The sequence below is a fragment of the Notothenia rossii genome, assembly GCF_949606895.1.
Source record: "Notothenia rossii genome assembly, chromosome: 7".
In the NCBI taxonomy this organism is placed as follows: domain Eukaryota; kingdom Metazoa; phylum Chordata; class Actinopteri; order Perciformes; family Nototheniidae; genus Notothenia; species Notothenia rossii.
The window spans coordinates 52,256,500-52,281,708 of NC_136905.1; the positions used below are offsets into that span (position 1 = coordinate 52,256,500).

The 25,209-nt window shown below is 45.0% G+C and overlaps 1 protein-coding gene across 1 annotated transcript in view; it reads left to right on the forward strand.

Annotated features, from left to right (window-relative positions):
• ankrd6a (ankyrin repeat domain 6a) overlaps window positions 1-25,209 on the forward strand; it is a gene marked incomplete at its 5' end in the record, with an annotated part of 92,170 nt that overhangs the window by 36,089 nt on the left and 30,872 nt on the right. Inside the window, 3 exons of the mRNA XM_079692802.1 lie at window positions 140-217; window positions 547-651; window positions 838-1,002. Coding sequence (XP_079548928.1) covers window positions 140-217; window positions 547-651; window positions 838-1,002 — 348 coding nt within the window. The remainder of the gene's footprint in view (window positions 1-139; window positions 218-546; window positions 652-837; window positions 1,003-25,209) is intronic.

The following is a 25,209-nucleotide window of genomic DNA, read 5'->3' on the forward strand; positions in this document are numbered from 1 at the left end:
AAACCAGACACCAATCTCCACATAGCTATATAGTGACATCAGGAGGAGATCTTGGAATACAGGTTGAATGTAACAATCCTGTTTGCTATGGGTCAAGTGAAAGGTTTTATAGTATTCATAATTTACTGTTCACTTCTAGTCAGGTAAAACTGCCCTGGATAAGGCCAGAGATAAGAACCACAAAGATGTGGCCCACCTCCTGGCCAGAGCACCTCAGGTATGTACAGTATCTGCATTATAAAATGAGTTCAAATACTCACTGTACAGTACTAAAACATTAGTACTGTACAGTGTTGGGAATCACAATAGAGTGGGTTGATTGATTTTTTTAAAGCTGACCTGGAAGTTTTCCATTGGATTTTGGAATATTGCAAAATAAGAAAAGAAGATCTTTCCCGCAACACTACTGTAGAAAATGTTATAGAAATATGAACGTCACAGTTTTCAAAAGCATAAGCAAACATCTTGCGTCTTCTTTTGCATGTTTTTAGCAATATAAAATATAATAAGGTGATGTAACCATAGCAGACTGTGTACTTTCCTCAGGTACATCGCTTCATGCGAGGAAGAACAATCAGGAAACGGAGAGAAAGACTGACCGCTGAGCGCAGGAGCCAATCATTCACCAGAGAAGAAATTCTACCAAACAAAGTAAGAAAAACACAGAAATGACTGTTCTTAATAGCATCTGCAGGGCTCAACTCCAATTGAGTTCGTCACGTGAAATTGGTAGAAATTCAGAGATTAAAACATGATATTTGCACCGTTGTACTGACTGCTGTTTTCACTTAGCATTTAAAATACATTTCCCAACGTGCCTCTGTTTGTCCTGAGCAGGACAGCAGTTCTCTGGGGGACTCCCCCGGCAGTGAGCAAACAGAGAGCAGGACTGCCCTCAGGGGAGGGTCCTGCCAGCAGCAGAAGCTGCAGAAGTACTACAACAAGACCTTTGCCCCCACCAGCAGTCCCCCCAGCCAGAGGAAGAGGAGAGGCAAGAAGCAGGTGAGTCAGACAGACCTTCAGGTGATGGAGTTCTCAGATCAAGACAGGAAGTAAGGATCCTGGTTTAGGTTTTCTGTTTCCCAGTTCATTTTGTATGAACACTCTCTGTCTGGTTTAACTTCCTGTCTTTGCGTTTTCCCACCTGTGTGTCATCAATCTGTTGCCCTGGTGTTTTTGCCCCCCCCCCCTCTTTAGCTGTGTCTTGTCAGTGTAATGAGTCTGTGTGTGCATATATTCCTGTATGTCCCAGTCTGTTGTCAAGCTTCCTTTCCGGGTTTCCCTGGGGTGGTTCTTACTCATTAATGTTTCCTTTAGTTTTTCCCCTGGATCATCTAGTGTTCTCTCATGGATTTGCTCCCATGTTCCTTGTTCGTTCGTTTTCTGTATAGTGTGTATAACTGTGTGTGTATTTGCATGTGCATGTGTGCATCTACCTGTATACTGTGTATTAAACAAAAAAATAAAAGCCAGAGTGAAAACTGAATTTCCCCCTAGGGGCAGTGCTTGAATTGGGCCGGTACTCGCCGGTACGCAGTACCGGGACTTCTGATTGTTACCCATCTGGTACCGTTACTTCTTACTGAACGGTACTCAGTACTCAGTAGATGCGTCATGAGGTGCCACCGCCGCTTTGTCCGCCTCGCCCCCGGAGCAGCAGTCTTCGTCGCCCCAAACACCGCCACCCCTCGACGGCCCGCAAGTGCCATAGGACCTCGGCAAAACAGAGCCTGCCCATGTATATTTAAACAAGTTCCCAACTCGCCTGTACAGTGGGGTAAGGCGCTCATTTTGCAGCTCATGGTTTAAAAACAGAGACAGGCTGGAATTTGCTGTAAAAAAGATGCCATCTTCTGCTATGTCTGTAGACATTTCGGTTCCAATACATCTAACTCAGATGCCTTCACCACAATTGTACCAGAGTACCAAACGCTGTCTCCTGGTACTCATTTGAGTAACTCACTAAAAATGAAATACTATATGACAGTAAAACGAATACAGTTTAAAAGGGGAGTGATTTGTAATATATCCATAAAGAAATAGAAAATCTGTTTACAGTTCTGTTTCATATGGATGTTGAAAGATGTATCCATAGATCTCTTAATTTTGCTCTCAAAGTGCACCAGATTGATGCTTTTAACTTCAACATTTAAAAAAAAGATCTTGTGTTAGATACACTCCCCACTTATAAAAATAGCACTTTACCCCTGCACCCCCTCTAATCTCAGATGCACCCTGAGACATTTTGTTTAAGTACAGTGAGCCTTTCTAAAATATACAGTAAAGAGACAAACCAACCAGCATTATAGGATATACTAGCCTATGCATAAATAAATTGACTTGAAACAGTTGCTGATTTAGAGTACTGGCACCTTTTTTATTCAAATTCAAGCACTGCCTAGGGCAGGGGTGTCAAACTCAAATACACAGTGGGCCAACATTTTAAAATGGGTACTAGTCGAGGGCCGGACTGGTTCAATGTTTATTGCAAAACTTATTGAAATGAACGTATTGCACATATTAAACCTGGAACTAACAAAGCTTAAATTATTGCCTATAAAAACAACATTAAATATTAAATAATCAGTTGCATTCATTTCTTATGGCTCTATCTGCATTTCTTATGATTACATTTTTCCACAGGCCAACAACAGCTTCAAAAAAACTATTTCACTCAAAGAACAAACCAAACACGCCCTGTTGTCTCAAGAAAGAAAGTGCAGAAGGAAACATCCATGTAAACTCAGTGTGCTGCTCTGTGATGCTAGTTCAAGCAGATACTTGGCATCTCATCTTGGGTGCAAGTTCATCAATGTTTGGGCTCAGGCTCTGAGCTGAGGAGATCCTCAGGATTGAGTGAAGGTGTGTGTGTGCAACATACCGGCGGGCCAGATCTAATAGTAATTAGAAATTATCCTGCGGGCCAAAATTAAATCCACCAAGGGCCTGATTTGGCCCCCGGGCCTTGAGTTTGACACCCCTGGCCTAGGGGGATCAATAAAGGTTCTTCTTCTTCTTCTTCTTCTTCTTCTTCTTCCTCTTCTTCTTCTTCTTCTTCTTCTTCTTCTTCTTCTTCTTCTTCTTCTGTGGTGGAGGTGTGTTTTTGAAGAGGGAAGAGGGATTTTCACTTTTATTTCGTTTATTTCTGTTTCAATCGTTTCTTTAACTGTATGACCTTTCGTTGGGATATTTATACTCTTTGCAAGTAGGCCACGGTTAATACTTTTTCGTTAGTGTTTTTCCGTGCCTCGCGGCGGGGATGGCGTCCTTCGGGGCGCCGCCGGTGTTACTGAGACACAAAGTGCGTTTGGTGGCTCAGGCCGCAAGCACAGTGCGAGCAGGTGCTGCTGGCTGTGGGGTATCAGGTTGGTCATGTAAACATCTCCTATGCTTCCCGCATGAACAAAGCAGTCCTGGTATTTTTGAAAGACCAGAAATGTGGGACGGAACTTACCCTCTGATCCCACCGGAAGCGTCTGCGCTGCGCTGCGGCGTTTTTAGCGATCGCGGCCACTCTAGTCAATGGGTGCTATTCCACCAGACCCGCTGCGCCGCGCTGCGCCGCGGCTCGAAGCGTCCCAGAAGCTCCTCGCCGCAAGGAATTTCTAAAATATCGGATGAATCCTATATTTGACACGGCGCAGCGCAGGCAGGAAGTGGAACGTTCATCCGGCCCAGGCCCATCCCCCAAATAAACCCGTTTGCAGACCCCCTTTCACAACACGACACCCAAAATGGACGAAGAGCGTTTCATCATCGAAGTGGAAAAACACACTATTTTGTATGACATAACCCATCAATACTACAAAGACAACATCAGAAAGGACAAGGCCTGGTGTTTAAATTTGTGGATTGTCTGGTCAGTTCAGGGCCCAGGAGAGACAGAAGTTCATCCATCTGCTCTGCACTCATCCGAAAATATTGGTGATGTCGTTGGCTGTCCAGCCTCAGCTCAGCCACGAGGTGATGAAAATCACCTTGTTGTCTCCTTTGCTGGTTGAGGGGGTGCACCCAAAACCGGCTCCTTCTCCTCCCCCCAACCCCCTGTAGTCTTTCAAGTAGAATGCCAGCGTTCTCCTCCGGTTTACAGGCACTGTAAATTATATATATATAGAATAATTATGATGATGAATGCATATTTTTTTACCACTAAAATACAGCAACACATCTTTGATTCATGTCGTTTATAACTGGAATATTACAATTATTATTAACTGTGTCTGTAGTCTACAACACAACAAAATAGGAAATAACAACAATAAACACGATTTAACAGACACAAACATAAACCATTTAACTACGTAGCCTACTTACTTGTAGAAGTACAAATGTCCAGGAAATATTCCAAAATCAACAACAACTGCAAGGCTGCACACACGACGCTCCGCTTCCGCAACGTTTTGAAACGCGCCTGATGGGTTATGACGCAGGAGGAGGTTGCAGCGCAGCACAGCCGCAGCCGCAGCGCAGCCGCAGCACAGACGCTTCCGGTGGGATCGGGGGGTTATAGAGAACCGCAGTGACGCGTCCTAAAACCCGAAAGTAAGTTAGCATTTTTAGCACTTCGTCAAAAAGCAATGCATTTTCTCCATAGGGTTTTGGAAAATAGCTCGAAATAAGGTCTGTGGTTGACATAAATTTAAGAGATAAATCACGTTTTGTTCTACGACATTAAATACATCAGCATTGACCCCACTGGTGATTTTTGAAGAGTTTACGTGCCTAAAAAACGATGGTTGTTACCGAGTGGCTGAATAGGACTACAGAAATTGTCGAGGCCGTTGTACGTCATTACGCCGAACACATAAACACTCCCGCTAAGTTTGTTTTCCTCCGTGTTCTGCTTGAAAGCAAGTACCTGCCTATCTTTAGTATCTTTAGTATCTGTATATTGTTAGAAATTAAAATCAATGTTTTGATGGTATAATGTAGCTTAAACATACCGTCAGTTTAAATGCTGTTTTATACTGAAAAAAACAGAAATTCTCGTGCACAACCAGTTGTTAAGCTTTTATTCTGAAAATCCTTCATCTCCGGTTAGCATTTAGCGTGTGGCTAATATACTATTTCCTAAAGAGGTGAATTTAGTAGCGAAATGACATGGAGTGATGCAAACCGAAACCTACTGATTTAACACTACAACTATAGATATCGAGATACTACCATGCTGAATATTAAATGAAGGTACAGTTTATTTGAATACATTATTTTTACAGACGTGGGTAGCATGTGACAACATCCGGAACTTCACCGGAAACCAAAATGCCGTGAAGTATTTCCAGTATTTTTAAAGTAAGAATTACAGCGTTTAGAATGTGTTAAATGAAAAGTGATGAAAGAGAATATGAGAAGAAAATGCATGTGGAAGTAAGCAATTAATGTAAAATGTCGGAATCCTCCGTATAACGCAATAGCGGACTCAGAAGAACGAGGGGGGAGTCCCCTACGTCACTACAGCTCCCAGAGAGGAGGAGCGAACAGCCAGCAAGCGGGAAGTGCGAAGACTTGTGTGGTCTCTTCTTGACGGCCGCCATTGCGAGAGGGAGCTGCAGCTTTTCTCTCCTCACCTGAACAATATTCTGCTTGTAACACTACCGCGCCATTTTAATTAAAGTACCCATTTCAACCTTAAGCCAGAGGCTCCATTAGTCTAATTTTTAAAGCTTCTCTCCTGGACGCGAGAATAACGAACATAGTTAACAATATCTATATCTGACCATTAGAATCTGTATTTTTGAAATTGTTGTTTTTAACACCGTAGTTTTACAAATCATAGAATAATTAATTACCAGTGTTTTCCAATTTGACTCGGCAGTTTGTTTCCTGAGCTAACGTTAGCTAAAGCTAGCGCTACTAGTTAGCTACGCAATGGTTTGTTGCTTTGCTCCGGGTTGCAGCCACAGGTCTTTGCATGAAATGTGCTCGTTCTATCGTTTTCCAAAGGAGAGCCTGGATTTGTGCCATGAGGTAAGCTGACGTTACATTTTTGTCCATGTCACGGTGAATAAATCCTATTAAAACCTGTGTGGCTTATATGAGAAGTCTAGTTAGTACAAGCAGCAAAACGTTTCACCATGTAACTAAAGATTGTAGTCAGGGAAATCAGTTTGACATATTGAACTCATAACAAATCACCTCTGGCTGGCAGAGAACCCTCTGCTCCATAGCTTTTCTTGGACGTAAAATCACATGTACATTTTACATTTATATTCAATTTAATATTCCATCCCTCACATACTTTTGTATATATAATAACTTATATTTTGTTTTTCTTGTTATGCTGCTGCAACACAAACATTTCCCAAATTGGGATCAATACAGTAATATCTTATCTTAATTAATTAAGAAATATAACTATTATAATTAGTGTAGCAGCTGACACCTATTTTCAACATGGATTAATCTACTATTTATTTCTTTAGTTCAATTTTGATCTATAAAAATGTCAAAATAGTGAAAACGTTCACGAGACTTATCAAAGTGCAAGGTTATATCTTTAGATGTTTTGTTTTAGCCTATGTACTGTATGTCTTAATGCTCTTATATGTGACGGTGTGACTTCCATGAAACTAATATTTTATATCTTCCCAACAGACGAGCTGACAAGAAACCTAACACTCTAACAACCACAACACTGCAAAGGCGAGTAAATGTAAATTAAAAACAATTCACAATTTCTTCTTCTTTCTTGCAGTGAGGTGAAGCTGACCTTGCACTTGGTGCCAGTAAGGATGTTCCTCACGCAGGCTGAATGTTTCTCCTTCCTTACTGACACAGAAGCCCTTGATTTGCAATGCTTCACTAATTGTCATTTCCCTGGCTCCGTAGGGACACTTTACCTCCAGCACAGCGGAAGACCCTACCAGACCATCTGGAGATGCCCCCAACAATCCTGATTGGGAGAGCCACAAACCTGACTCATGGACCTGCATCTGGGTTGCAGTGGTGAATGCCCTGACGCCCTTACATTCATTCATTCATAGTCCCCCACTGTACAGACGAAACACCATCAAGGGCCTGTTGTTGCCCTAGCACCCTGGCAATAAGGGAAGCAGTCACACGCTTTGACCTCAGGACAGCTCCAAAGTTGCTGGCAGTCAACCTTCCTTTCCTGAACAAATGCCAGTTTGGGTTGGTTCGCTGACCAGTGGTAGCCACCTGAATTGCCCTCTGTCGCTCCTCAGACAATGCCATGCGTGCCACAATTGCCTCAGGTCCCTGATGCCCAACATATTTGATCATTTAAGGAACAGTAAGTGTTTCCAAGCTGTAGTGTTCTTCTTCTGGCTCGGGGGAGAGAAGACAAGACAATTCCTGAGAGCAAAGGTAGAGGACCCACCACATCAACCACTACTCTCTCCATCGGGGCCCCCAGGGGAAACTGTTGCAGTGGAGCATGGGAACGCCCAGGGGGACCCTTCCGAGCCATACACGGGTCACAGCGGCGACAGAAGTCTTCGACATCCCTCCGGCACTGCCCCCCAGTAGCAGCCCTGCCAAAGTGCCCATAACCTGCCGTTCCATATATGGCCTTGAGTACGGCCTCTTGCAGACCCCTCCGGACCACCACTTGCCACATCTTCTCCCCCGTTGCTGGCTCCTTCCACGCCCGCTGTAGCACGCCCTGACACATGCGTAGAGCCTCAAACAGCGACCACAGCCCCTTGGTAGCTTTAGAGAGCACGGCCACTTCCTCCCACGGTGGCCGCTGCTGCGACTCGACCCAATGCAGTACAGGCTGTAGAACGGCGTCATGCTCCTGCTGTTGCTTCCACTCTGCCCCGTCCACTGACAGGAGCTCCCGGCAGACACTGGCCTCGCTGCCGCACAGACGACGCCCTCCTCCAGCAGCTCCTTCTCACGAGTGTCTCTCCTCTCGCAGTAGTGGCATCCGCCAGCAGCACACGGGCGACGGGAGAGAGCATCCGCATTTGTGTGGCGCACCCCAGCCCGGTGCCCCACCCTGAAGTCGAAAGCTTGGAGCTCTTCTATCCACCTGTCGACCTGCCCTTCGGGCTCTTTGAACGTCATGAGCCACTGTAATGCAGAGTGATCCGTCCTCACCGTGAACGCCTGACCACACAGGTAGTATTTAAAGTGCCTGATGGACAGCACCACTGCCAAAAGTTCCCTGTGAGTGACACAGTATCGTCGCTCTGCTTTGTTGAACGCCCGGCTGAAGTATGCCACCACCCGCTCCCCCTCTGATGTAGTTTGGGAGAGCACTCCACCTACACCCACACAGCTAGCGTCCGTGTCCAGGGTGAACGGAAGACTGGGGCTGGCTGGGGCGAGAACCGGGGACTCACTCAAGGCACGCCGAAGGCTGTCAAACGCTGCTTGACATTGCTCAGACCACAGGAAATCCCTGTCCTTCTGCAACAGCTGGAACAGGGGTGCAGCAGTGCAAGAAAAACCCCGTACAAACTTCCTGTAGTACGAAGCCAGGCCCAGGAAGCTCTTCAGCTGTTTGTGGTTGCGAGGATTTGGCCAGTCCGCGACCGCCTGCACTTTCTCTTGCAGGGTACCGATGCCCTCACCCCCCACTTTTTGGCCAAGGAAAAGAAGAAATGACACTTATCTGGATGTAGCTTCAAACCAGCGGCTCTGATCCTTTCCAGCACCACTCGTAGAGATCCCAGGGCCGCCTCAAACGAGCTGCCATGCACCAAGATGTCGTCCAGGTAAAACAAGCACTGCTGGCGGGGAATCTCCGACAGCACCCTGTCCATCAACCTCTAAAAAGTGGCCGGGGCATTACAAAGCCCAAAACTGAGGACCTTGAACTGCCATAGTCCCCGGCCGGTACAGAAAGCCGTTTTTGGTCTAGCCTCTGGGGCCAGAGGAACTTGTTAATACCCACTGCGGAGGTCCAAGGAAGAGAACCAAGACAACCCTGTGACCAGGTCCAGAGACTCATTGATGCGGGGAAGGGGGTATGAATCCTTCTTAGTGACCCCGTTTCCCGGTCTGTAGTCTGGGCACAGCCGCCAGCCACCTGTCTTCTTCGGGACCATGACTACCGGAACGGCCCACGGGCTGTCGGAGGGCTCAATGATGTCAGCATGCTTTGCACTGCCTCGTCGCACGCCTGCTGACGAGCTAGGGGAAGTCGGCGCGGGCGACACTTGATGGGACGCGCGTCCCCCGTATCAATCTCGTGTTCTACCAGATGCATTCGGCCCATCTCCTCCTCCTTCATGGCGAAACTGCCCTGGAACTCTTGCAGCAGCTGCCACAATTGCTCTTGCTGCTCTGGATTTAGGCCGCCACAGTTCTTCCTCCACACCTCCAATACTGCAGACTGAGCCTCTTCCACCCCAGTCTGGGGTAACTGAGGGGGGGCTGCGATCGTGTGGCACAGTCCGGGGGTGACCGGTGCGGACTTGTCCTGAGTGGGCGTCACCGTGGATACGGGAGAGGAGGGAGGATTTTCCTCCGTTCCTAGAGTACTCACAGTGTGTGTAGGGGGTCTCCCCGCAGGTTCAGCAGGGACGTGGAAAAGGGTCATAGTGATCACCGGCCCCCCATGGAAACTCACTGTGCCTGCTAGAAAATCCAGATGGCAGCCAGACGCCCTCAAAAAGTCCAGACCCAGAATACACGGGTCCTGTACCTCCGCTATCCACACGGGGTGCTGCACTTCAACTCCCCCCACCGACACAGTCAGCATGCCTCTTCCTTTCATAAACTCCCCACTCATGTCCTTCGACCACCCGCATGCTCCTTCTTGCTCTTCATCACTACTTTCCTGCTTCACTCCCATCTTGCTGAACTTTTCCATCTCCGCTAGCTTACCGGCTAGCTCCTGTGACTGTGCGGAGACGCACCGCTCTCGGCTCCAACATAGTCCCACTGGGCAACACATCTGGTCTCACTAGGGCAGTGGTTCTCAAACTTTTTCTGTCAGGCCCCCCCTTTGGAGAAAAAAAAAAGTCGGGCCCCCCCAAAATGAATAATCAGGCTCAGTGGCGCCGCCAGAGATTTATTTTGGGGGTGCTGTGGGGTAGCTTGACGTTTCATAGAGGGTGCTCAAACATTTAGGGTTTCCCATTAATGTACCGGTCGCTACAGTGGAATTTTCTACTGCAACAATCCCCACGCAAATACACAACGTACCCGCGACTGTTACAATGAAGGCTCAATATTCAGCTCACGGCATATAGGTGTAAGCAGGGATAAAGTGCTATTTTTATAGGTGATGTGTGGACGTCACATAGGGGGGTCCGGGGGCAAGCTTCCCCGGGAAGATTTATTTTTAAATATTGAAGTTAAAAGCATCAATCTGGTGCACTTTGAGAGCGAAAGGAAGAGATCTATGGATACATCTCTCAACACCCATATGAAACAGAAATGTAAACAGATTTACTTTTTCTTGATGGATATTTTACAAATCACCCTTTTAAACTTTATTCTTGTTTTACTGTCATATAGTATTTCATACCTGTTTTTCATTTATTCTCTTATTTTTTTATAACTATAATGATCATATGAACGTGTGCCTCGGAAATAATTATTTACATTAATGGTGACCAAAACATTTGAGACCCACTGAGATAACACTGAGAGAGTCCTTTAGCTCTCAGTCTGACAGGAGAGGACTCTCCTCCACTTTGTTGTTGAAAAAACTCCTTATATCCGTTAGCGTAGCTCGCTAGCACCAGAAGCTAACAACAACGATCTCCAGTACCGGTGCGCTCTCTCTCTCTCTCACGCGCACACAAAATGGCTCGTTCCACACACACACACAGAGCCGAGCTTTAATGAAACAGAGACCCAGACGTAATAGTACTGTACTGCATCATATTATTTTCGAATCAATAATTTTTCAAATTATGATTTTTATTTTATTTTTTATTTTTATCTTTTTTTATTTTTTTTTATAACCATTTTTCCTCCTGGTCTCTCGCGCCCCCCCTGGCATGCCTCTGCGCCCACCAGGGGGGGCGCGCCCCCCACTTTGAGAACCACTGCACTAGGATTAATGTAGAGCCTGTGTCCACCAAAGCAGTGCAGGGCACCCCTTCCACAGTGACAGGGACATAAGAGGAATCCCCACCACCAGCACAGCCCACCGCAACGACAGGCTCCAAGCCTGTGCCGTCATCTTCTTCAGGAAGGCGTAGCGTCTGGCTCCCCCGGCTGTGCTGCCGGGCTCCTTCCTCTGATGTCTGTGTTGATGACAATAAAACGGTGGTTTGGTTGAGGAGTTTTTGGGCTTGGCTCCGCATCTTCCCCTTTATGCGGACCCCCCGTCGTTTCCCTGGGTCCGGCGTGCCTTGGGGCAGTCTCTGGCCAAATGTCCCGGCTGACCACACCCCCAGCACACCCTGGTACTCGTTCCGCGTGTTGGCTGCAAAGAAACAGCCCTTATCATTTCCGTCATCTCGGTAACCCATGCAGGCTTCTCCTCCTCTCTGCAGCTCCTCAAAGCCGGTGGTAACGGCCCTCTGTTGCTCCTCGCAGCTACACTCCACACATCCTCTCTCTCCACAGCCATATCCAAGGCCGCCTGCAAGGACTGTGGATGCTTCAGCTGTACCTCGACCCTCAAGTCCACAGGAAGGAGAGCCCTGATGAACTGATCACGTGCCAGCTCACTCTGCCCTCCGGGCGGCATGTGTGCGTACGCCCGCCGCGTCAGGCTCTCCACATCATTAGCCAGCGCACGCAGCGTCTCCCCACACTTCCTACAGCGGTTACTCAATTCATTTCGGAGCAGCTCTGGCGGGAAACACTGTCCAAACCGCCTTTTCAAAGCCCCCGCTAACGCCTCGTAGCTGTGTCTGTCCTCAGGGCTAAGCAGCAGAAGACATGACAGAGCCTCATCCGTGAGGCACAAAGCTAGCTGTAGTGCTTTAGTCTCTACTGACCACCCCACGGCATGTGCAAGCAGTTCAAATTGGGCATGGAAAGCCTCCCAGTCAGCCTTACCCGAGTACTTGGGTGTCTTCACGGACGCTGCGGCTGCTACCGGTTGATGGGCGCCGCCATTGTTGTTTACATCCTGCGTCTCTAGCCATCATCACCGCTGACTCCCTCAGGCGCTCTCTCGCCTCTCGTGTCTTCACAAACTCCCCACTCATGTCCTTCGACCACCCGCATGCTCCTTCTTCCTCTCCATCACTACTTTCCTGCTTCACTCCCATCTTACTGAACTTTTCCATCTCCGCTAGCTTACCGGCTAGCTCCGTGACGCAGTTACGAACTCCCGTCAGGATAGACGTCCTCCGTTCGAAAAGTCACTTCTGACACCAATGTAACGTTAACAGATGGAGTCGGAAACCGGCTTCAAGTTAGTAGGCTTTAATAACTCTTATTTTCTTAGATGATCACAGGTACAGGTATAGCTTGCGGGTTCAACCTCACACACTTTACTAAACTCTCACACACACACACATTTATAACCAAGACTACGTCACAACTTCCCCGCCCTCCCCCGTCTGCTCCCCCAACCACAGACCCGCACCTAGACCAGCATCACTGTGCAGCTCTGTGATTGGCAGAGATATGGGGGAGGCCTGAGTGACACCCTCAGCATCCTATCAGGGTCTCTACAATATTTACATTTGTAATGCCTTGCCAATTATCCCTTTAATTGTTTATAGCCTACTGTATGTTTATTTCATGAATATTTCTGTGTTTTCTAGTGTGTAATATTTGTAATAAAGATTTCATGTGACACATAAAATGGATTTGTTGATGGGAATTAATGTCACCAATGTGAATAAATGAACTCTAGGTTAACGGTACTCTTGCTATCACTACTCATCGACACTATAAACCTTGGCCCTCATGCTAGCCCTGACAACACCGGTAAGCACACCTTAATCTAGGCTGCACTGTAACGTATCCTGACTTGTAGTGGTTCTCTCCTCTATCTACACTCTTCTTGTCATCTTTGTAAAACAATATCAGACTGGTAATTGACACAGCCATGACATCTAGTTAAATTCAGTGTGGCTAAAATGAAAAGCTTTGTCAAAATATGCAAGCACGCGAAAGTCAAATTCAGCTTTATTGTCAAAAATTCGACATGTGTTATACATCCAGAAATATCGAAATATCGTTTCCCACAGTGTTACATGTATACATAAAACAAAACAAAAAGGGCCTAGATAAAGGTGGTATACAGTTTAAAATTTTAATAACATATTTAAAGTGTTCAAAGTGCAGTTTCAGTGCAAGTCAGTTGAAACGATCTCAAGTTGGTATGACGTTGAAGTCGTGCGACCCTGCTGCTGTACTAGCTTGTAGTTAATTTATAGCATGACGTTAGCATTTTGCTTCTGGCGACTAGATTTAAGATTCAAAAATTATAAAAGTAGGGTTGACATGTGGAGATTATCCGGCTGAACAAAACGTGATCCCTCTCTTAAATGTGTGTCAACCACAGACCTTATTTCAAGCTTTTTTCCAAAATCCTATGGAGAAATTGCATTGGTTTTTGACGAAGGACCCGGAAGGAGTTTACTTTTTTAGGACGTGTCACTGCGGTTCTCTATACACAAGTTATTGAGCCGTTTCCGCTCTACATCCTGAACTCCTCCCTTCGATGCAATGCACTTCCGTTTTGGCGGACTGGGTTTGTTTTGCTAGCTAGCTCCGTTGTGCCGACAAAGCACTGATATCGCAGAGACAAAGAGGATATAACAATTACAACATGAAGAAAAGTGGTTCGGGAACTACGTGTGCGGTAGTTGGTTGCAATCACTCGAGAAAGCACCTGAACGAGTGGTTAGATAGAGAGTGCTACGACCACAAACCAGCACCCAGCACCCAGCCATGTTGTTCATTAAATACAGATAAACACAACAAATACTGCATGCATTGTATTTTTTAATATTATATATGAATATTTTCATAGTGATGTAATTGTGTGGGCTGCTTTTATATTTTAATTTGTAATACCTGTTAGGATTAAACATGTGATCTTTCTTGTTGAAGCCATTTCTTTAGTTTCCTCTCAACAATTAATTAATTCAGTGTTATTTATGTACAGTATGAGCTTAATATGAATGATGAACTGTGTTAAAAGAAATTGTAGCACTCTAAGGAACATATGAAATGCAATAATGCAATAACAGTGCAATAATGAAATGAAATTACATCAAACTTTATTTTCACTCAAACAGTACAGGCACATATGATATATTGCACAGCATAAAGAGATCATGTAAATTGTGCATTATGTAAACAACAGACAACTGTTGGCTCCTGTGGGCATGACCTAAATAAGGCAGTTTATTTTGGTTTTATGCTGGGCCACGTCGTCATGTTATCCTCCCAGTTTTGCACTGAATTCGGGTGGGGGAGAGTAACGCCATCTCCAGTCAAAGAAGTAGAATCGTGTTCCCAAGCTAGCATCACTGTTAGCATCGAAATCGCTGTGTTTACACCAGTGCCCGTCTGACTGTTTACATCGGTTTACACCGACAGACGCTGTGCAAAAGACTTCCGGCGGAAATGAAGTGCATTTGTGTAGTGTCATGGCGCTACCCGTGTTTTGGCGCGTAAACTTGTCTATAGAGAGCGGATTAATGCTAAACAAGGAATATATTCAAGTTTCACCGCTGGCGACACCGTCCACGCGGATCACTGTGTCTGGCGTTCCTACTGTAGCAGGACAGGGAGAAAATAAACACCCCTACAGATTCCCTGAGAAAAAGGGGAGTGGCTAATCAAGCACCCCTGAGAGAAGCTGGAGGAAACCAATCAAGAGAATGATTGGCACCTGTGTGCTGTTAAAAGGAGGACAGCATGTCATTCGAAGGAGGGAGAAAGAAGCAAGAGGAAGTCGGAATCGAACAAGGAGAAAGGTGGATTCTTAAGGACTTCATCAGCTGAATCAGGCAATTTTTGGGGAGTTTTTGCCTCTGAACCCAGGAGCTGTTGGGGAAACATTCAACTTTCCCCTTCCAAGTTAACCCTGCATTCCAGTGAGCTATTCTGGCCTGTCACCCTCAGATAATTGGTTCTCACTACACCAATATCATTTCTCCTCCTCTAACACTCTACATCCACACACACACACACACACACACACACACACACACACACACACACACACACACACACACACACACACACACACACACACACACACACACACACACACACACACACACACACACAGAGGACTGGACAAACTGAACTTTACAGCGTTACTTTCACACATCCTTATCCCCTGAAAAACACTCACTCACAGTCAATCCCCATGATTTATTGATGTTTTGTGAGTTAACTTCAGTTATTTGTTTGTGTATGTATTGGAGTTAAGTTTATCTGGCAAATGGTCTGTGACATGAGTTTGTTTGTTTGATGTACTGTACTGATCTATTATTTGGAGTTAAAAAAAAATACAGACATTTTATGTTGAAAGTGAATTGATTGATGATTATTTTTCCTTTGTAAAATTCAGTAGCTAGGTCACTGGGCTATCCCTCGGTTTCTGTGTCTAGAATGACATTTATTTAATTTATTCGTTCAGGGATAAGACCTACGCTACACTACGTCCATCCCGAATGAGGCGCTGGAAAGTTTGCCAGTAATCTCCGCACTGTTGCTCTGGGGTGTAAGGATGAAAAGCTAAAACATGTCCAATCTCTACGGAGACAGGTTTTCATGTTTCTGACGTGTCCCTGTTACGTTCCCTATTAGGCAAGGGGAACCAAAGGGAAACGACACGACCAGATTGGAATTGGTATAATTGTAAGTGGTTTATTTTAAACAGCTGGTCAACAAAATGGCAGGCAAGCAGCCTGAAACAAACAAATTGCCACAAACACCGGGTTACATAACAAACAAAAGTGGCTACAAGGGCGCAAGTTTAAATGGGCAACCAAAATAAGGGAGGACTCTAAACAGTGAGTCTAAGCGCATAGGCTACAGGGAAACTAAATACTCACACACTAAATAAAGGAAACAAAACCTCACTGTAAAAGTGGTACAACTAGGAAAGGAAGGCTGTAAGAAAACACAGCTAGGACAACAGTCAAACAATACTAACTAATCTAAGCATAACTAATCTAAGCACATCTAATCACAACAATACTTCTAATACAAGGTCCACACAAGTTAAACACAGAACGACGAGCAAATAGCGAGAGGCGTCTGTTCCTCAACAGAGCCTCCAGAGTGATGACAGTCCGCGGCCTTTGTACTCGTCCCCCGGGAGATGTGCCGGAAGGGGCGGGGATTGGATGACGTCTCATCCAATCACCTCTTCGGATGTTGCGAGGGCGGGATGTCGGAGGAACTGCGCAGCTCATGTGTACACACACACACACACAAACAGGTTTAACAGCCTTAACAGCCCCAGGAAGGCAGCGGCTGTAACAGTCCCACTCAGACACTAGATGTGTCCTTCCGGGTGAGGCACGAAGAGGGTTTTTATATGCTTTATGCAAGCTCATGGAACGTAAAGTGTTTTGAGTGTGGGGAATCGGGTCACAAATGTGTTGCATGTCCACAGAGACGGTCGGCACGCCGCTCCGCCGGGTGCGGTTGGGCCCGGGGCGGTCGATTCCGGTGCAGCCGAGCCCGGGGCCGCCGGGGCAGCCGAGGCCGCTGGGGTGGCCAGGGCCGCTGGGGCAGCCGGGGCGGCCGAGCCTGGGGTAGCTGGGTCCGCGGCCGCGGAACCCGGTGTCGCGGGGGCTGCTGCTGCACCCGCCGGGTCCCCGGGGGCTGCGGATGAAGCAGGGATGAATATCGTGAGAGATAAAACAGGGACTGTAGAGAGTGTGGTGAGAGTGAGAGGAAAACATGTGGAAACAGGTAAACGGGTGGGAGATGAGCAGGACAGGTGAGGACCGGGGCTGCGGGACAGGTGGAGGCTGTTGGCACACAGCAGGAGCTGCCGTCTGGCTCTGGGCGGCAAAAAGAGCTTCAACAGGCTGCAGACAATAATGAGGTCACAGAGATGGACATGGACACAGACGGTGAGGGGGATTCTGACTATGTTTCAGTTGCAGATAGTCTCTCTCAGAACGCTCAGTAGCTTCTCTCATGGTGCTCGCTGCAAAGGTAGAGCAATGTTCTACTTTTGACACCTCGACGGAGGCGTCAGCCAATCGAATCATATGCAAGTACAAGCTCTAGCCAATCAAACCGCGTGCTTGTGTGTCTGGGGCGGGAGATTCATGTGATTGGTTGTTGGTCGAGTTTCAGCACCCCCCCGCCGGCAAGCGACAACGCACGCCACCGTGTGTAGGGGTAAGCCTTCCCAAATATTGTTGTCACTGCATCCTGGTAAAATAAAAACATAATGTTTGTGTCTTTCACATTAGCGCTGCTATGCAGCCACTTGTGCCCTGTACTATGAAGCCAGTTCAACAGACCCTAAATATGTTTGAGTTATCTTAACTAACCCGAGAGATCTCGCTAAGCGGTCCTACTACGCTGGTTATCAACTCCGTAAATCAAGCCAGGGCTTCTCTCTCCAGCTGAGAGCGCGTTCACGTGAAAGGGGCGGGGTTAGCTAAATTTGACCAATCACAAACAGGGACAAGCTACTGACAACGCAGTGTCATAATTCATTAATGAAAAGTAAACTAATATTAGACAAATATGAATTTTAAACATCCATGACTTAAACATATAATCCAGGATACAAGCCACATAGTTGCACCTGCAAGGTGAATATAGAACAACTGGTTAAAAAATAAATAAACTAGCGAGTGTTTGAAAGCGTAACAGTTTTATGATATCACTGCCCCACCTAAGACACGAGTGGATCTGACTTTAATTAGGCCTACATTTGAGTTGAGTGCTTCGTCAACCTAATGTGTTGCTTAAAATAATACTTCTGCATACAGTTAAGTGTTGCACGGCCAGATACGGCTCGAAAAGCTGACTCAGATAAGGAAATGATATGATATTATATGATCGATGATCTGATTGATGACGTGATATGAATGATAAGTGCGACACGTCGGCGTCTTCTCTGCATACGGCAGTTTAAACTGTATTCCCTTTATCCTGTAATATGACTTGATAGATTTAAACTCCGCACACTGAGCTCTGATTGGTCAGCAGGCGGTGCTTTCCAGTGGCGTTTTCTCCTGGAGGCCAAGGGAAGCCAGGCTTCCCCTGTGTTTTCGGATTGTAGTTATCATTTGAATAAATAAATAAAAACACTTCGTTTAGTTTCGGAAATTCTTTGTTGTGTGTTGCTGCCGGCCCGTCTCTCCCCCATTCTCATTGAGTATTTTACAAAGAGTGAAACAGCGCCCCTCTAGATGTTATGGTAAAACAGTAGATTGCACTTTCTGTTGCGAGAGGAGGCCAGCCGAAATTGGCTACCCTTGGTGAAAAAAAATGGAGGGATTGACCAATCAGACAAGACTTACGTCATGCCCCTGCCAACCTGTGATTAGTCAGGGCCATGCCAAGGGAAGCCAGAGGCAGCTGGAGGCAGCTGGCTTCCCTTGCCTCACAATCCAATCAAATCGCATCAACTTAGTGACGCGTCCTAAAACCCGGAAGTAAGCCGCGCTCGGTTCCCCTCTACAAAAAAGCAATGGGATTTCTCCATAGGATTTTGGAAAATAGCTCGAAATAAGGTCAGTCGAAAATGAACCTGTTAGATAAATGCACGTTTTGTTCATTCGGATAATATCCACATGTCTACCTACTTTTATAATTTTCGAATCATAAATCTAATCGATAGAAGATAGATAGCGTCACTGCACCACTCTCACCGCCGTTATAAAGTAGCAAACTGAACCAAGTGCAATTATGGAGGGTGAAGATTTGGAGTATTTAATCAAAAATAATTGTACGAAACTTCCGCTGCAGCAGCAACAACAAATACAATCTGATGACTAATGACTGATGACCAAACTGGAGCTGTGTACAGCAAGGAAAAAAGGAGCGAATCGGACGTAAAACGTTAAAGGTCTCCTGATTTAGTTTGTGAATGAATGCTTATTAGAGTTTCGGCTGGAGACTGCGTGCGGACCTGTCGGTTAGATAACAGGCGTGTGTAAGTCCTGCATCTGTATGATACAAATGTGTGTAAAATGATACCGGGTGCTGTAATCACTCATCTGATTACGTTATTACATTGACCACCACACCCCCTACCCAAAAGAAAGTACGTATTATTGGCTTCCCCTATTTTTTCCCCCACGCCACGCTACTGGTGCTTTCACTGAGTTGATCTCTTTTCTATAGACGCCGGAGGCGGGCAGTGTCAGGTAAAAAAAGCTATTTAGCCTTCCCAAACCTGAGCCTCACGCGCCGCCTAGGTCTTTTGGCAAGGCAGTGGAAGTGAGAGACTTTTCCCCTGACACTAACAAGTTTCTTCATACAGTGAGCAATCTTCAGAAAGTTGTAGGGTTAGACCTGCTGGATGAAAAGAAACGCTATCGTCTCAGGAAGCATGTAACTACTATGAAAAAAGTTACGAAAGGAAGCAAAAGAGGGAGGAAACTGAAAAGGTCTAAATAATTTCAACATGATCATGCAGCACTGGGTGTCTCCTCTCTGCTGTGTGTACCTGTCTGTTCTTTTTCTCTATCTCCTTCCTCTAATGCAGGCTTTAAGGGTTGCTTCTTTAAACATTAACGGGGGTAGAAGTGCACAGAAAAGAGCTTTAGTGTTAGAAGTCTTTAATCAGAAAAAATTAGATGCAATATTTCTGCAGGAAACGCACAGTGATAGCCTGAATGAGACGGACTGGAATGTGGTGGGGGGTCAGTATGTACTCAGTCATGGCTCAAACCTTAGTGCTGGAGTAGCTGTTTTTTTCTCCCCCTCTCTAAATGTTAAGATTCTATCCAGCACAGAGATAGTGGCAGGTAGAGCCTTGATGGTGAAAGTGGAACTGTTAGAGTTCATTTTCACTTCTATTAATGTTTATGCACCCAATCAGGGCCCTGCACGTGTATCTGTGTTTCAGTTATTAAAAGACAAGCTAGACACTAGTGTACAGGGGGAGTGTGTTATACTGGGGGGGGGGGGGGGGGGGGGGGGGGGGGGGGGGCTGGAATGTTTGCACTAATGTCACTTTAGACAGAATAGGACGGGAGCCTCATCCTCAGTCGTCCCTTTTACTGTCACAGGTGATAAGAGAGGCTGACTTAGTGGATGTGTGGAGGATGAAACACCCCTCTGTTAAACAATACACCTGGATGAGAATGCTAGATGGTGCAGCCAAGTGCAGCCAGGCTAGACAGATTTTACATGTGTGCTTCTTTTAATACTCGTGCAGTGAACTGTCACATCCAACCTGTTGGTTTTACAGATCATCAGCTAGTTTCTTTAAATTTGGTTTAATCCAACAACGAGAAACCTAGATCGTTCTGGCAGTTTAATGTTAAAATGTTACAAGATTTGATTTTCTGTGAGAATTTTAAACTGTTTTGGATCAACTGGAAATCAAAGAAAGAGTCTTTTCCCTCCCTGAGTCAGTGGTGGGAGGTAGGAAAGGCTCAGATTAGAGTGTTCTGCCAACAGTATACAGCCTACTCCAATGCAAACACTAGGAGAGCTATAGAGCAGTTAGAGAAGGAGGTCAGAGAGTTAGAGAGTGTGTCTGCTCGAAATATAGAACAGTCCCTCCTAAAACAACAACAGCTTAACTGTTTTCTTCAGGAGAAAGCCAAGGGAGCTCTGATCAGAGCCCGTTTTACTTCCATGAGAGACATTGATGTACCAACCACCTTTTTCTTCAACCTGGAGAGGTCTGTGGGCCAAAGGAAGCAGATGGTATGTCTGCGTCTCCCCGATGGACAGGTAACCTCTGAACCTGCTGGGATGAGGAGGCATGAAGTGTCCTTCTACACGGACCTGTTCAAAGCCGAAGGTTGTGACGTGGAAGCTACTGATGAACTTCGTCAGGGTCTTCCACAGCTGAGTCCAGCCGAAAGTGAGACCCTGGGCTCTGAAATTACGCTGGAGGAACTGACCTCTGCGGTGAAACCGATGGCCTCCGGCAAGGCTCCGGGCATAGACGGTTTACCTGCAGACTTTTTTAAACATTTCTGTAGTATTTTAGGACATGACTTGCTAGACGTATTGATGGAGTCCTTTGGGAAAGGGACTCTTCCAGCTTCCTGTAGGCGTGCAGTGATTTCACTGTTGCCTAAGAAAGGAGATCTAACCCTGCTGAAGAATTGGAGACCTGTGGCTCTCTTATGTACGGACTATAAGATACTGTCAAAGGTTTTAGCCAACAGACTGAAGTGTTTTATCGAACTTCTTGTCTGTACTGATCAGACATATTGCATCCCTGGCAGATCAATTGTGGAAAATTTGTTTTTGATGAGAGACACTTTGGACGTTTGCAAACTGTATAATATAAATGTTGGTATTATTTATATTGACCAGGAGAAGGCGTTTGATCGTGTGGATCTGAGTTCCCGTTAGCCGTTAATTACCGGACTACCACCGGTCAAATATGCTGAAGACCGGCAAATCTAAATCTCTCCGGTCAAAGTGTCTGTTCAAAATAATTTACGCTTAGCGCAATACCGCACAACTTGCGCCACTTATGTGACAGACAAAAGAGCAGGCTATGTGACAGACAAGAATAGTCAATTCTAATGTCTAACACTTAATATGGAGAAAGAGATGTCCTGTCTGGGTTGATTGTGCGTTGATCTGTTGGTAATGCCTCGGGGTTCCGGTGGGCATTTAAACAAATGCATAATGCTGCGCTATACTTTGCGGCCTCACCCGGTTGCATAGCGACACTTATTGTTTAGGTGTCTTTTAATAAGCAGGTAGTCATATCATTCGCTAGAACTAGCTAGATCTGATTGATATGGAGATAAATGCGAGTGAAGTCTAATCTGACGGGAGATAGAGATCAGCTGCTGCTGACGAGTCGACACGCAGCTCTGCATGATCACATGCAGTGGTGAGCGGAACAAAACACACACTTCAGGTTCGAATATGTTGGGGCAGAACCTCTGCTCCGCGCCGTTCCTCTATGAGTTTGTTTTAAAAGAAGGAAAACTCAAAGCAACCAGGATAAGGGTTAAATAATAATCTGCTTTAATGGTAAAAGATACAATACAACACAATCACAAAGTAATCCGGATTACTCCGGCTCTGGTTCCTCTCGCTGGGAGAGGACTTACCATTTTAGCAGCAGGAGGAAGAGAGAGAGTGGGCCGAAGAAAACACAGGCTTACATACAAAAACAGACAGGAGGAATTGTGTGGATGCTCCTTCCGGGGGGGTCATGCATTGGTAGAGACAAACACGATGGCGTGTGTAGCCAATCAGCGCGAGGCAGCCGAAGCAACCCGGAACAAGAGTCTCTTAGATTTGAGGCAAAATAAACACATCTGGTGTCCGTTGTCTCGCATTCTTGCCGCCTGCGCACGCACTTCTGCATAGAGTTTCTCCTATCCTCCCCCCTCGGTTGTTAAAGCACATTTCGTTTCACCTACTCTTGGCATCTTTTAAGATATAGTTGGATTATACAAATATCACATGTGAGTTACCTTAATATCCACAATACTGAGGAAAACATTACTGCTATTCTTGATACAAAGTAATTAAACACACACATATATTCAAGATAGGTAGACTCCTCTGATATTTTGACATGCTGGAAATCTTTAAGTCTCCTCCCCCACACCGTCTCCTGTCATCCACATCTGCTCTTTCTTCATACAGAGTAATAAAACATGTTTAAGCTAATTCCTCCACAATGTTTTAGCAAATCAGTACTCACAACATGACTGAATAAAACAGAGAAATCAATAAAACCCAAACACAGGAATAGTTGATCAATGATTATACAGGACGTATGACCACAGTAATAAACACACATATTCTCTATGAAAGCGACACTTGTTATAGGTCCAAACGTCATCGTCCCATGACAGTCATAGGATGTAGTTAACTAACACAGACCGACTGTTTCCTATAGCAACAGCAATAATGAATACATTTATTAATGAGAACAAAAGGACCCTGGTCTCCAGGCCTCTGTATGAGCCTTTGCAGGAAATAAATCATTCACTTTAACAAGATTTTAACTGCATTATCTGAGGAAAATGTATCTGGGAATTCCCCTGTTAATTGCACAGTCTATTTATAATTAACAGAGAGACTCAGGGGGCCTCTTTTAATATCTGGAAATTGCAACAGGACTTTCAAAAATGGGACATTTAAAAGGAATATACGAGAAATACGCCTTATTGAACTTTCTGCTATAAACAAGTTATTTTAATACTTCAAATAAAGCCTCAATTATCACACGTAGCTATTTGAATTACCTCTCAAACTACCGTAACTAGTTATTGATATGTTTAGTTTTACTCTCGGGTCACTCATTACTAGGGATGTAACAATATATCGCAATATCGCGATAAATAGATGTCTCAATACCGTCGTGAGACTTACAAAATATACCACGATTTTTTTTATTTAAAAAATATATATATATTAATTTTTATTAAAAAAAGATTTAAAACCTTTATTTAACCAGATGGTCCCATTGAGATCATCAATCTCTTTTTCAAGGGAGACCTGTCCAACATGGCAGCAAGTAGGTTACAACATGAACATAAAACAACAGATAATACAAAAGGACATCGTATTTACAGGGCTACATGTACATACCCAGAGACATTGACAAGTACCAACAGTATATTTATATCTCGCCCTGTGAATAAGCCTCACCTTCTTGGCAAAAACTGTATTTTTTTTGAAGTGGTGCTCTCCACCACTGCACAGTTTGACCCACTGCTGTCACCCGGGGCCAAAGCATATCTCTCTGTCCCAGCAACATCAGTACCAAGCAAGAGAGTTTTTTCCAAAGCAGGGGATATTGTAAACGCCCAAACATCCCAGCTTCTACCTGGAAATGTGGACATGCTCATATTCCTAAAAGATAACCTTGATGATCCTGAGTGAGTTAGTGAGTTAGAGTTGAGTTACTTGAAAAACTAAAGTGAAACTTGATTTATTCTATAGCAGGGTCTGATTATTATTTTGTTGACACTTTAAAATACTACTATCCTACTAAAATACTGTACAAATCAGATGTATTATTTATAGGGCTGTCAGTCGATTAAAATATTTAATCGCGATTAATCGCATGATTTTCCATAGTTAATCGCGATTAATCGCAAATTAATCGCACATTTTTTATCTGTTCTAAATGTACCTTAGAGGAATATTTTTCAAGTTTGTAATACTCTTATCAACATATGAGTGGACAAATATGCTTTATGCAATTGTTTATTATCACTTGAACAATGACAAATATTCTCATGAATATTAAACACAACAACCTCTGAACATTACAAATATTCGCCTCAATTCAATCTGGAACCTCTCTCATACAATAATACTGTGTGTGTGTGTGTGTGTGTGTGTGTGTGTGTGTGTGTGTGTGTGTGTGTGTGTGTGTGTGTGTGTGTGTGTGTGTGTGTGTGTGTGTGTGTGTGTGTGTGTGTGTGTGTGTGTGTGTGTGTGTGTGTGTGTGTGTGTGTGTGTGTGTGTGTGTGTGTGTGTGTGTGTGTGTGTGTGTGTGTGTTGTGCAACTCAAGGCATATGCTCGAACGGGAGCTGCCTGGACGCTGCAATCATGTTGTGTTGTATCCATGCTGATGGGCTGACTTTTCCCACAATGTCCCGCTGTCTGGCTATCTGCATAAAGTCAAGCGCTCGGCGCAGCTGTCGGTAAACTCGATGCGCTCTGAAACTACGGGGCGGCCGAGGACAAAAAATACACATGCGTTAATCGCGTTAAAATAATTAGTGGCGTTATTTTTTTTTGCGTTATTAACGCGTTAACTTGACAGCCCTAATTATTTAATAAAGAAAAAATAATAATTCACATTTTTTTCCTTTATTTTTCAATATCGCGATAAATATCGTACCGTGGACTTTTTATCGCGATATTATCGTACCGTGAGTTTTTGGTATCGTTACATCTCTCCTCATTACTGATCCGCGAGCTGCATGATAATGACGGGCTGCCAGGAGAGGGAGAGAGTGCTCCGTTTATTATTCCCGTGTTATTATAAGTTACTGTACACTTTTGATTAGTTAATCTACTGTAATTAGTTTGTTTTATATCGAATCATATCAATTTGTTTTAAAGCACAATAAATAACAAAGAAGACCTTTGACCGGCACTTTTCTCATTTTGTCCGAAAGATTTAAACTTTAACGGACATGTTGACCGGCGAAAAAATATTCTAACGGGAACTCTGGTGTGGATCACACTTTTCTGGCTGC